Consider the following 13,750-nt stretch of genomic DNA (forward strand, 5'->3'; position numbering starts at 1 on the left):
CTTAAAAGCTCCATTATAGCTCTAACTCTATCGGGCAAAGTGACGTATTTAAAGGCTAACTCTTTCAAGTACCTTAAGATCATTTAACTTGTTTGCTGCCAGACACAGAGAAATGTTTCCATTCCCTGGAGGCTTCTAGGTTCTCTTTTCCAAGCGACAACAAGGCCTGCTCATGTGGAAGCGACCTGCATGCAAGTGAGTGGCAGTGATGGGTGCGGTACAGCAAGGTGTTCACTCAGCGCACGCGTCCAGAAACACTTACGGTCTATCATTGTGATAGTGCTGTCTTCAACCACCTCGCTGGTCATGCCAGCCGACTGCACCTTGATGGACACCAGGTACCTCTTATGGGGCACCAGCATCATGATGTTGAGCAGAGATTTTTCTTTCTCCAGCTTTCTGGAAAATTCAACTTCTTGAGTGTCCATTTTCCGACATTCAATGCTATACCCATCAAAGTCAGAATCAGGAGGGATCCAAGAACAGGCGATGGCCGTGGAGTTCTGAGGCCTGCAATGCAGGTTTTGTATCTTATCTGGCTCTAAAGGAGAGAAAGGAGGAGACGCTTCTTACAACTCTGTGAGACGTATTTTTTTTCTTCCAGCTCCTCTGGGCCCTACTTGCTCTGAGGTCTAAATAAATAATTCTCAAAATTTACTTGGATTGTTTTTCAAGAAAAAAAATTATTATAGATCTCCCAAGGAATTTCACGCTCTGAGAAACATTAAAAATTAAAACGCTGTCCCTTTAGAAAATCACCAGGTGCCAAAGTGATCAGAAACACAAATACACAACTAAGGTTAGCGGGGGCAGAGTTAAAATTAAGGGGCGGAGTCAGATCGAAGGTGGGGCTGAATAGCCAAAAGATTAAAAATGCAGCTCGGCCTGCCAGAATTCAAATTCTATTTATCAGCTGTGACTTCTTAGGCAAGTTACGTAAGGTGTCTGTGCCCCATTTGTAAAGTGGGGAGACGAAGAGTACCTCGATCCTGTGATCACCGTGATGGTTCAGGGAGTAGAACCAGGCACAGCCACCTAGAAAATGGTGGTTGGCATAGTAATCGCTCAGTAAATACTAGCTGTTACGAGAAAATTAAGAAACGGCATTGCTGGGGCGCCTGGGTGGCGCAGTCGGTTAAGCTTCCGACTTCAGCCAGGTCACGATCTCGCGGTCCGGGAGTTTGAGCCCCGCGTCGGGCTCTGGGCTGATGGCTCAGAGCCTGGAGCCTGTTTCCGATTCTGTGTCTCCCTCTCTCTCTCTGCCCCTCCCCTGTTCATGCTCTGTCTCTCTCTGTCCCAAAAATAAATAAACGTTGAAAAAACAAAAACAAAAAAAAAAAAAAATTAAAAAAAAAAAAAAAAGAAACGGCATTGCTTACTTGTTAACCCCCTAGGCCCTGGCTCTGTCCCCCTCTTCCACTTTTGCCTTTCCTGCTCACACACATGCTCCAGGCACCGAAACTGCTTCTGGCTCCCCATGTACACCACGCTCCTCCACCTGCTATGCTTATGGCCGTTCATTTTCTTCTGCCCAACAGAGTGCCGGACCCAGTAGGCACCCAGTGAATGGCAGCTGATCTCATTAGTTGTTGTGAATGACACTACAAGGAGTAAGAGATACAGTCGGACAGAAAGGCACTTATGTGACCTGACCACGCACGTTAATAACCAAACTCTATAGGCTTTCCCAACCAGCTGCATGCCTACATCTCTAATAACATCCTAGGAAGCTACACTGTACGATTTGGATAAGTAGTTTTTGAATTTTAATATTAGCAGCTGAACCATTTAAAAAAGAAAAGGCCGGGGGCGCCTGGGTGGCTCAGTCGGTTAGGCATCCGGCTTCGGCTCAGGTCATGATCTCGCGGTCCATGAGTTCAAGCCCCTCGTCGGGCTCTGTGCTGACAGCTCAGAGCCTGGAGCCTGTTTCAGATTCTGTGTCTCCCTCTCTCTCGCTGACCCTCCCCCGTTCATGCTCTGTCTCTCCCTGTCTCAAAAATAAACGTTAAAAACAATTTTTTTTAATAAAAAATAAAAAAATTTAAAAAAAGAAAAAAGAAAAGGCCGGTGTGCCTGGGTGGCTCAGTTGGTTAAGCGTCCGACTTTGGCTCAAGTCATGATCTCAGGTTCGTGAGTCTGAGCCCCACATCGGGCTCTGCGCTGACAGCTCAGAGTCTGGAGCCTGCTTCGGATTCTGTGTCTCCCTCTCTCTGCCCCTCCCCCGCTTGTGCTCTGTCTCTGTCTCTGTCTCTCTCAAAAATAAATAAACATTAAAAAATATATTTAAAAAAAAAAGGTCTCAGTTCCCCGATATGTTAAATCAGAGGGTCACTGGTCCTGTGCTTTAAGCATGCCTTGGTGGTCAGGGGTGCTCTGCTGGGATGACCTCCCTAAGACTTCCCTTACATTGCCCCTTGTCCCCAGGAATTTCTGAGGAAATTCTTGAAAATCTAGGTCTAGACCACCCTATTTCATTCCAGGAGTCAAAAGTCTTGACAAAATTCATTTGAAAAAGCCTGCCCATTGTTTTATTGATCCCAGCAGAAAATACAGTAACAATTTTCAGACAGCACTAATCAGTGGCATCAAAGCATCAAAAAGACTCACAAGAGCACTGCATGATGAGGGGAGGGATTGAAAAAATAAGGCTAAAGACGCTTATGTTTGACCTTTAGGACACCAAATAGAAAAAAAAAAAAACCTCTTCCATTTCATTGTTGGATTTTTATAGTCCCTGTTGTAAATGTAATCCTTTTGTCCACCTGCCCTTCCTCCCCAAATTAAAATTGTATGTTGGTTCATACACCCTGTAGGTAGGACTGGCTACGTAACTTTCAAGGTCCAGTGCCAAGTGCAAATGCAATGCCCCATGTTCAAAATATTATTAAGATTTCAAGATGGTGACAACAGAAAATGAGACCAAGCATAGGGTCCCTCCAGACGCAGGCCCTGTGTGCCTGCACAGCAGAAAGCTCTAAGCCCTGCTTGCAGAACAGATCACAGATGAGCGACTAGGAACTCTGTGTACACCTAGTAATCAATCCCTCACAGAGAAGCACCTGTTGCTCTGATTTGGTATTCAACCCACCTTCTCCTGACACCTCCTCCTTCGTTATAGGACTCTGTCCTTAACAATCATGACTTTGAAATACTCAGTATCTTTGTGCCACTGAATGAATTTCTATTACACATCAAGGTCTAAAATACCAGCTAAGTCATAACAGTTTAGATAAGAATGATTTAGAAAAAAAATCAGTCTGAAGATTTTTCAGGATACAGGAATTGGCCTTTGAGGCAAGCAATAATTGTGTCTTTTAAAAATGTTTCTATTTATTTCTGAGAGAGAGAGAGTGAGAGAGGAGCTCAGACAGAGGGGGACAGAAGATACAAAACGGGCTCTGTGCTGACAGCAGACAGCCCGATGTGGGGCTTGAACTCAAGAACCGAGAGAGGATGACCTGAGCCGAAGATGGAAGTTTAACTGACTGAGCCACCCAGGTGCCTCAGTAATTGTATCTTTTCAAACATTAACTGCTTCTTAATCTTTTGAACTCCTTCAGACTAATCACAGCTGGAAATCAAGACATCTTCTCTGTTCAGCCTTAGAGAAAGTCTTTAAAAATATCCTGCCTGATCCATAATGCTAATAATTTGCTCAAAGAATAATATAGAAATTTGCTTCAACCTCTTTCCTCAGTTCCTTCTCCCTCCTCCTTTCTGCCCCTAAATCCCACATGCCTTCTAAGGCCTCAGGTCACATCCCTATTCACTAAGAAATTAGTACCTGCTATGGGCAAGGTGCTCTTCTAGAGACTGTGAACAGTTCAGAAGTGAATAAGGCATTAGCCCTAACCTCTAGGAAGGTAGAGCAGTACAAAATAGCCATAATACGACATGGCAAGGAGAATGTACCAGAAGAAATGGAGAAAGAAGGCGGTGGGTGGAGCACCAGACAACTTCTCGGAGTCGGTGGTAGGCAGGAGTTGGCAAAGGCTTTCTGGCAGAGAGGACAGACACCTCGCTGAGAATTGGGGTGTTTCAGGCAGAGAAATGCATGAACCCAGGCACCCGGGGGGGAAGATCAGGGTGGAAGATCAGGGCTTGCAGATGGTTCATCGTGGCTGGAGCAGATGTGTGAGAAACGGAGTAGTGGAATGATTCCACGTGAGAATGATCAACTTCTCTGTTGCTTAACCCTCTATTATGATGGGTTTTCTGTTACAACCAAACCCAGTCCTAACTAATGCAATCCTTAAAGTTCTATCAGCCCTTCCCCATAAAACACAGCACTGAGTCCCTCTTCTCGCCAGCGGCTCTCCTTGTAGGCATGCTCCATTTCGTAAATGCCTCTCTTAAATCCCAGCACCCAGGACAGAATACAGTATTCCAGAAGCCATTTAATCAGTCCAGCCTCTACTGAGTTCTTACCTGAGCACCCGTTTTGGTTATACAGCCCACGGTAAGCCACTGAAAACCCATCCTGAGCTCGCTGTAAATTAAAACTCTTAAGTTCTTTTTCACAAATTTCTCTTGACATCCAACTATTTAATCCCAAACTGCTCTTTGGATACACTATGGAGTACAAGTTATAATTATTATAAGATTAATGTTTGTTGAATAGATGAAACAACTACTTGCTTAAGTTTATAATTTTCAACTATTTATTTTATAAATAGCCACTATCTGATCTGGTTGTAGAAATGACATATATAGGTATTATTGAAAAATAAATATGTGGATTGAGGTTTCTATACTGAAAACGTTTGTTCTTTGAGATTTGCTGTATCTATTACAAAGTGCCTTTGGAAGAAACTGATATATATTTCATTGCCAAAGTATTTTTATCTTTAGGATTTATAGCAATATGTCCTAGCTGACCCCTCTGTTTCTAGTTTGCCCCTTTCAATCCATTCTCTATACTGTACCCAGAGTGACTTCTTATAGTGCAAATTTGATTATGAGATCTTGGCTGCAAATCCCTTGGTGGCTCCAACTGATTGAGGAGAAAGTTGAAATCACTGCTGTGGTTCACAAGACATTTTATGACCTGATTCTCTTAATCCTCACCTTTTATGCTCTGGCCAACTAAACTCTTCTGTTCCTCTCTCTTGCCTGGTCTTGGAATATTTTATTCTGTCTATCTAGAATATTCTCCACTTCGTTCCCCATATCCACCTGGTGAGTTGTTTAGGCTTTGATTTGGAAGTTTCTTCTTCCAGGAAGCTCTCTTGTGTTGGCTCAGATGCCCCTACCATGGGTTTCTACAGAGCCAAATACTTACTTCGTCACACTTCCCACTCAAGCTCCATGAGGGCAGAGACAACCTCTTTATTGCCCATTGTTGTTAATGTTGAAGGAATGAAGATATCTATACAGACTTATGCCTGAATTCAAATCTAACCAACCCCAAGTAAAAATGTGGATTTAAACCAAGCCTCGCTGGAGTAAGAAGTCACAACACATACTTCCCCCTCACTCCATCTGAGAACCAAGAGTAGTAAAACATGTCATACTTGTCCTCACGGATCCAGATACTGGTTTGCTATAGGTTTTCCAGGAATCACCGCTGATGGTCTTGACACTAAACTGATAGGATCTCCCTGGACGAAGACCATACACAATGCGTCCTTCCGATTTTCTATTGCTGTAGGGGTTGAAGACCGTGATGGCATCTCTGGGGAACCACTGTAGCTCAAAGTCATCGTAGTCTGTCCAGTCTGGTGGCCCCTTCCAGGTGATGGCCAAGGATGTGTTTGTAACATCAGCAAATGAGATAAGACTGGGAGGACTTGGGGCTGCATGTAGGAGAACATGAAAAAAATCACATAAACATGTATATGCCATAGCGTAGATGAGAGCTGGGTGACATCAGATGTACCTTAAGGTGCTTTGTAGGAAGCAATAATATGAAAATATAATAATGGAAGCTTCTAGCTATAGTGTTTACTATGTGTCAGTTGCAGTCCTCAAGTGTTTTACGTGCATTTCCTTTAATTTTCCTATGGAGAGATTCCTTACCAAGGTGCTGTGGAGCATGGATGTGCCCTGAATGGGTTACAAGTGTGCCAAGGTATTGGTTCCATTAGATTCTGAGGTGTGAGGGCTACAATCCACAATTATGCCCAGTTGCAGATAGCTCTGTTCATTGATCCCAGGGTGGTGTACAGATTAATGTTATCTGTGTATGCCCAGGAGATAAAAGATTTAGGAAGAATTGCCGATAGCAATGCAATGATGACGTATGTGATTATCCCCATTTTACAGATAAGAAGACTGAGACTTCGAGATGTTCAATGACCTTCCCAGCTTCACATAGGTAAGTGGCAGAGCTAAGCTAAGGACCTAGATCCTTTTCCTAGATCTTGTAGGAACAGTGGTTAAGGTCTGCTTCCTTTATCCATTGTAGCATAGTGCCTTCCCAAGAGCTAGCACAAGGCACTCCGTTATTGATTTTCTTTCTTCTTACTAAAACCATAACTCAAATGTGTCTTTAGAAGCTACTTCCAACCAATAGTTGGCCTTTGGCAACAGAGTTCCTTACCTGTTCTGCTCTCCCCCATGAGCTTGTTCCTGAGGTCCCCGCTGTGAGTTACCACACACAGCGTGTACTTCCTTCCAGGAATGAGGCCATGGAAACGCCACTCTGTCAGGTTCTTGTCTTTCCAGTTTTCCTTCTTCGTGCCATTGGGGTTGTACAGAATCAGCTCATAAAAATCGAAGTCCCCAGAGGCTGGACTCCAGCTGAACCAGAGACTGTCTGTCATGTTCCGATTAGATCCCCGGAGGTTACTCACAGAAGCTGGGACTTAAACACAGCGAAAACCTTTACTAAGGACAGAGGAGTTACAAGCAAAAGCACTTGGCCTACAGGTGAGGATACGAGCTATATTGGGCATATGGGTGAGTGGTACCCATTGCAGAGTCAGATCTTGCCTGCATTTCAGGGCACTTACGTAGAGGGGCATGTGGTCTAGAGATGTGGTACAAATGAAAATAAAAACAAACCAGCACAGGTGGTGGCTTCCATATGCTCACCACACATAGCCTGATAAACGTCTGAAATGAAATCTTCAGAAATGATTAATTAAAACTCGTCAAACACGGGGGCGCCTGGGTGGCGCAGTCGGTTAAGCGTCCGACTTCAGCCAGGTCACGATCTCGCGCTCCGTGAGTTCGAGCCCCGCGTCGGGCTCTGGGCTGATGGCTCAGAGCCTGGAGCCTGTTTCCGATTCTGTGTCTCCCTCTCTCTCTGCCCCTCCCCCGTTCATGCTCTGTCTCTCTCTGTCCCAAAAATAAATAAACGTTGGAAAAAAAAAATTTAAAAAAAAAACTCGTCAAACAGTTCATAACTTACCTTATGAACGGCCTTGAATATATTCACGAAAGGTGCCAGCCCTTTCCAGGCTGGCCCATCACACCCAGGCCCCTTATCCCATAACATCCTCCCCTGGGTCTCTCTGCTTCCTCTCCGCTCTCTTGTAGGTTCTCAGTTCCCTCATTCGTTTTCCTACCCAAATCTATATTGGTAGATCCTCACTTGGGAAAAGGGTGTTAACAGTCACGTCTACCACTATGTAACTTAGTCACACTGGCACCTGTCCCGTGGGTATTTAAGCTTCGTTATTCTCTGGGAGTGAAGACTGCTGTCTCTTGATGGAGGAACTTTAGACATTAATGAGCACATAAGGGAAGATGCGCAGAGGGCAGATTGTCCTAGAAACGTTAACATCGAGGCAATTGTATTCAGGGTCTAGGTGTATCCATATCTGTTGTTCATTTCATTCCCTTCCAAAAACACGCTGAGAACTTCTGTTGGGTGCCTGGGATACACTTCCCTCACCTACAAGGCTGACCTGAAATGCTTTCTCTGTCTAAAGTCGTTTCTTGTCCTGCCAGGTCACTCTGTCACAACATACTGTTTATTTCCTTCACAGACTTCAAGGCATTCCCAAGTCATGTCCCTTAAAAATCTGCTGTCTGGCCCTGCTCCCTCTCTGCCAATGAGAGCTCTATCGTCAGGGGCCTCATCTGTGCTGTTCACAGTTAGATTCCAGCAGTGAGCCCCGTGCCCGGCATACAAAGCACTCAAAAACTATTGTCAGATGAGGAAAAAAAAAAAAAAAACTGAACGGGAAAATAAAATAATGGCCTCAAATTATGGAAAACGAGTGGATTCAGTTTCTTATTTGCAGCCCAGAGAGATGTCTCTCTCCTTTTCCTGCAATGCTTTGTGTGCATTTCATCCAGTGCCGTGTTTCTGTCTCACAGTGGACATTGCTCGGTCCTTTTTGTAGTTGGCCCTTCTCCGGACCTGCCCTCCACTCCACACGTGTCCTGTAGAAAGCTGAAGGGCACAGCTTGAATCAAACCACAGTGGGTTACAACCCTCCTGTGGCAGTTTGGTGGCAAACAGAGAAGCCAGAATCATTTTTCCACCAAACCCTATGAGGTCAACCAGGGGTGGCAACAGAGCAGAAGCCAGTGCAAAGGCAATTCTGATATGTAATCAAATGCCTGATTTCGGATAAAAAAGCCTGAAGGTCACAAAGTTCATATAAAGCTAGACCATGGCTGGAAGAGGGAACTAAGGACAAAACAAGGAAAAGCCAGTAAATACTGAGACGATTTCCCCACAATACATTCCTGCTTGGGTCCGGGCCTTACCTGTTCTACCGAATATGAAAGACTCATTAGACAGCTCCCCGCTGTGAGTTACTATCACCATTTTGTACATTCGGCCTTGCAGCAGGTTCTGGAAAGAGATACTCTGGATTCGTGGGTTGACTTGAGCTCTCTCCTGAAGCGTTCCATCTGGGTTATACAGAAAGATGTTGTACCCATTGAGTTCCCCTTCCGAGGTGGTCCAGCTTAAGGTCAGGTGTCTGGTGGAGTTCTCTATGATCCTCAGATTGGTGACAGCTGCTGGGACTGGAAAAGTTGAGCGAGAGGGTGAGACCGAGTTTTAGTACCCCCTTGACACAGCCCAGGCCTGACGCCCAGGTGGACACATTCCACAGCAGCTTCAAACACATGGTCTCGGCCTTCAGAAAATATTGACTTCATGGGGACCCCAAAACTAAGAAGACTGAATTTTGTGCATTACTGATGTTGAAACTGTCAATTCAAACAACAACAACAACAACAACAACAACAACAAAACAAAAGCACAAGAGAACAAAGAAAAACCAGCAACTGGGGAATTATCTACAAATATGTTTTTTGGATATAAAATAAATGTTAATCTGACCTGTGTGACTAAATGTTTTTCTTTCTTTCTTTTTAAATTTTATTTGAGAGAGAGAGAGAGCATGAATAGGAGAGAGGGGCAGAAAGAGAGGGAGAGATACCTGAGTTGAAACTAAGAGTAGGATGCCCAACTGAGCCATCCGGGTGCCCCAAGGCTAAATGTTTTTCTCATAATAAGAGCTAGATAAGAAATAAAAAACTATCTCTGAATGCCATTTGAAAGCTAAGGAATGGCATATGGAAGTAAGGGCAGCGGGGAGGGAAGAGAAGTGGGAAAGAAAGAGAAAAGCAGACAGAAGGAGGAGATTTGAGTCGGGGATATGGGAAAGAGACGCAAGAGGAAAAGCCAAAACCATTAAACAAATAGTAATGGGGCACCTGGATGGCTCAGTTATTAAGCATCCGGCTTAGGTCATGACCTCACGGTTCATGGGATCGAGTCCCGCACGGGGCTCTGCACTGGCAGGCTCTCTCTCTCTCTCTCTCAAAATAAAAAAATAAACTTAAAAAAGCAGTCTTAAAAATTATTTACATTGGGATTTTACGACCCTTTAGGTCTTCAGTGGTACCTGTTGGCAAAATGATCAAGAGCCACCAGAAATGACCTGCTTCCAAACTGTTCGCCCAGGTGCTGCCTAATTCCACGGATGCCAGTGGAAACAGGACACCTGCCTCAGTCTCTTCTGGGTTCTTCTCCCTCCAGTCTAAACACTTCCTCTTTTATTTTCTCCCTCTCCCTGTGCCAGATCCCTGAAAGTTGATGTTTCCCATCATTCCATCCTCTGTCCCCTTCCTACTCCATAACACTGGCTAAACAACCAACCTCATTCACTTCATGGATTGCTATGACTAAATGTTTACGTCCCCTCCACCTCAAATTCTTATGTTGGAACCTAACCGCCAAAGTGATGGTACCAGGGCTGCGGTTATTGGGAGGTGATTAGGTCATGAGAGTGGAGTCCTCATGAATGGGATCAGTGCCCTTATAAAAGAGACCCCAGAGGGCTCTCTCGTCCTTCTACCCTGTGAGGACACAACAAGAAAATGCCATCTATGAACCAGAAAATGGGACCCTACCACACATCAAATCTGCGGGTGCCTTGATCTTGGACTTCCAGCCTTGAGAATTGTGAGAAATACATGTTTGTGGTTTAAGCCACCCAATTTGTGGTATTTTTGTTACAGCTGTCTGAACAGACTAAGGCATGTATTTAATTAGAATTTTTGTCCAAATATTTATCTCCAGCTCACTTTTCTGAGCTTGGGCCATATTTTCTATTACCGATGATCATCTCTCACTGCAAGCCATTCGGACATCTCAAACTCAGTATCTCCTTGACACTGCTCCCCCGTTCCTCTTATCTCAATTAATGGCATCCTCTTCTTCCAGATACCCCAGGTAGAAATTCTGGAATTTTCTGTTCCTCCTCCTGTACTCTACTCAGACACCAAATGGCCATCTTATCTAATGAAGAAGTATTTCTTGACTGTATCTACTTTTCTTCACCAGGGCCCCTGTGTTAGTTCAGCTTTTGACCCTTATCATTTCTATAACTGCAGTCATCTTATGACCCCAGTTACATTTCAGACTACATCACCCCACTTTGTTCTCACTCACTCCGCTCCAACTATTCTGGCCTCTTTACTGGTCCAACAGGCCAGACACACTCCTGCTTCAGTATCTTTGCCTTAGCTCTTTGCTCTGCTTAGGGATAGTCTTCCCCCAAACGCCTGCATAACCCTTTTTCTCATTTCTTTCAGACTTTTATTCAAATATCACCTTCTCAACAAAACCTGTGAGGACTGTGCTATCTAAAATTGTAAGCCTCGGGGGGCGCCTGGGTGGCGCAGTCGGTTAAGCGTCCGACTTCAGCCAGGTCACGATCTCGCGGTCCGGGAGTTCGAGCCCCGCGTCAGGCTCTGGGCTGATGGCTCAGAGTCTGGAGCCTGTTTACGATTCTGTGTCTCCCTCTCTCTCTGCCCCTCCCCCGTTCATGCTCTGTCTCTCTCTGTCCCAAAAATAAATAAACGTTGAAAAAAAAAATTAAAAAAAAAAAAATAAAATTGTAAGCCTCAGGGCACCTGGGTGGCTCAGTTGGTTAAGCGTCGGACTTCGGCTCAGGTCATGATCTCACGGTTTGTGGGTTCGAGCCCTACGTCAGGCTCTGTGCTGACAGCTCACAGCCTGGAGCCTGCTTTGGATTCTGTGTCTCCCTCCCTCTCTCTCTGCCTCTCCCCTGCTCGCACACACACTCTCTCTCTCTCAAAAATAAATAGACATTAAAAAATTTTTAAATTGCAAGCCTCTAACACTTGCTAATCCCACTTTTCTCTTTTACTTTTTGGGATTCACCACCATCTAATCTACTATATTTTTTACTTATTTATTTTGTTTACTGCCTTCTTTTCTACTAGAATGTAAGCTTCATGACCACCAGGCTTCGTTTTACTCACTTCTGGGTAGCCAGCATTTAGAAAGGTGCCTAGCACATAGTTGGTGCTCAATGACAAATGAATCAATGAATGAGTCTCTTCTCCACTCAACCTATCTATCCCCGATTGCCATCTGATTTATCTTCTTTAAGGTACAAATTTTTATTACAAAGCACTCACTGTCTGGCTGAAAAACCTGTATCGTCTCCTCACTGCTTATAAGATGAAAAATAACCCCCTGAGGAAGACGGGCCAGGCGCTCTCTAATCTGGCCCCAATCTGCCTTTCCAGCCTCACCTCTCTATCATGCCACCCACTTCATCCATCCATTGCTTCTCACTGCTCCTTCTCACACCTCCCTGTCTTGGCACAGGACAGTCTGTCTGTACATGGTGTCCTTTTACCTTCTCTCCACACGCAGAATTGTTTCATCCTTCATGACAGTACTGAAACGTCAGTTTTACGAGGACCTCCCAATTCTACCTGTCCTCCATGCTCCTCTTGGTATTGGACATTCCTTTCTTCTATATAATCCTTATCACAAGTATTGTCATCACAAATATCACAAAGTATTGTCATCCTTTGTCTATGTGTCTGTCTATCCCACCAGTCAGCCAGCTCTTCCGGGACAAAGCATGCTTAATTCATCTTTTCATCTCTGTCAGCATCACCCCCCCCCCCCCTTCATATCTAGCTCCTTCATAAGTAATCAATTAGACCAGTGTTGTTGTCTGAATAATGACCCCCCCAAGATGTCCATGTCCAAATCCCCAGAACCTGTGAACATGTTATCTTATGCGGCAAAGGGGACTGTATACCTGTGATTAAGTTAAACATCTTGAGGCAGGGAGCTTATCTTGGATTGTCCAGGTGGTGACTCACAAGAGTCCTTAAAATATGGAGGAGGGACGCAGAAGAGTAAAGAAAGAGATATGGTGACATACACTGAGGTTGGAACAATGCCATTGTTGGAAGGAGGACATGAGCCAGGGAATCTGAGTGGCCTCTAGAAGCTGAAGAGGCCAAGGAGAGCTTCTCCCCTAAAGTCTCCAGGAGAAACACAGCCCTGCTGATACCTGATGCCTTAATTTTAGCCCCATTAGACCCACTTTCAGTTTGTGACCCCCAGAGCTACAAGATAAAAAATCTGTGTTGCTTTAAGCCGCCAAGTTGGCGGTAACTTATTGCAGCGGCAGTAGGTTTTAACACTATATCTGAACTGGCGTGGGGTAGGCTGAAACCTGTGCAGAGAGCCTGGCTGACAGGGAAGTGGTAAATCATGGTGAATGTTCCACTGTGTCAAGAAACAGACATCATCTCCCCGTGTTGCTTCATCTCTCCGACCCTTCGGTTCTGAAGGAATAGCACACAGGGAAAGATCTGGTATGAAAAAGCCATGCGGATTACCTGTTCGGCCTTCAGTTTGGGCTTCTTTGCTGAAGAGACCTCCGCTGACAGTTAAGATCCGAATCTTGTACTTTGTTCCCGGTGTTAGGTCTTCAAATTTGTGCTGCGTGGTGGAGGCTGGCTCTGACGTGTTACTCAGAAGGATCCCATTTTCATTTAGAAGCAGGATCTCGTATCTTTCTGCCACACCAACAGCCTTTTGCCAACTTACGGTTAAGGAATGACTGCTGTATGCGTTGTTTGCAACTATTCCCTGGACAGATGCTGGAACTGCAAAGAAAGAAGAGAAGCAATGGCCGTCAGGTTCCCTCACTTAGGGTAAACCGGCTGAGAAACCAATGGAGAAAAACTGTCCTAACTCAACTGTGGGTAGAAGACGATGCTACCAGTTCACTTGTGTTGCACCTACACTCCCTGTGTGTGCCCTCAGGAGAGAGCACTTCTTGGCCTGAATTATCTGTACACCTGCTTTGGGTCTCCATTCTTTTCGCTGAATTAAGACAGGATCTTGAAGTCAAACAAGTAGAAAAATTAGTGAAAGTGACACTGATAAATATGCAGTGATTCATATTTATGTATCTAGAAAGTGGAAGATGCTGAACACATTTACATTCAGTGAATATAGTTTGGACGGCTGAATTATGTTTAGACTTTCATTCCCAAG

At 44.7% G+C, this 13,750-nt stretch overlaps 1 protein-coding gene across 6 annotated transcripts in view; it reads right to left on the reverse strand.

The window, feature by feature from the left end:
• Positions 1-13,750, reverse strand: part of PTPRB (protein tyrosine phosphatase receptor type B) — a 119,823-nt gene that overhangs the window by 35,178 nt on the left and 70,895 nt on the right. For all 6 annotated transcript variants that reach the window (XM_047865033.1, XM_047865032.1, XM_047865034.1 and 3 more), the window contains 5 exons: positions 13,087-13,356; positions 8,665-8,928; positions 6,542-6,805; positions 5,514-5,795; positions 263-541 (listed from right to left, as the gene is read on the reverse strand). In XM_047865033.1, coding sequence (XP_047720989.1) covers positions 263-541; positions 5,514-5,795; positions 6,542-6,805; positions 8,665-8,928; positions 13,087-13,356 — 1,359 coding nt within the window. The remainder of the gene's footprint in view (positions 1-262; positions 542-5,513; positions 5,796-6,541; positions 6,806-8,664; positions 8,929-13,086; positions 13,357-13,750) is intronic.

This window comes from Prionailurus viverrinus, chromosome B4, assembly GCF_022837055.1.
Source record: "Prionailurus viverrinus isolate Anna chromosome B4, UM_Priviv_1.0, whole genome shotgun sequence".
In the NCBI taxonomy this organism is placed as follows: Eukaryota; Metazoa; Chordata; class Mammalia; order Carnivora; family Felidae; genus Prionailurus; species Prionailurus viverrinus.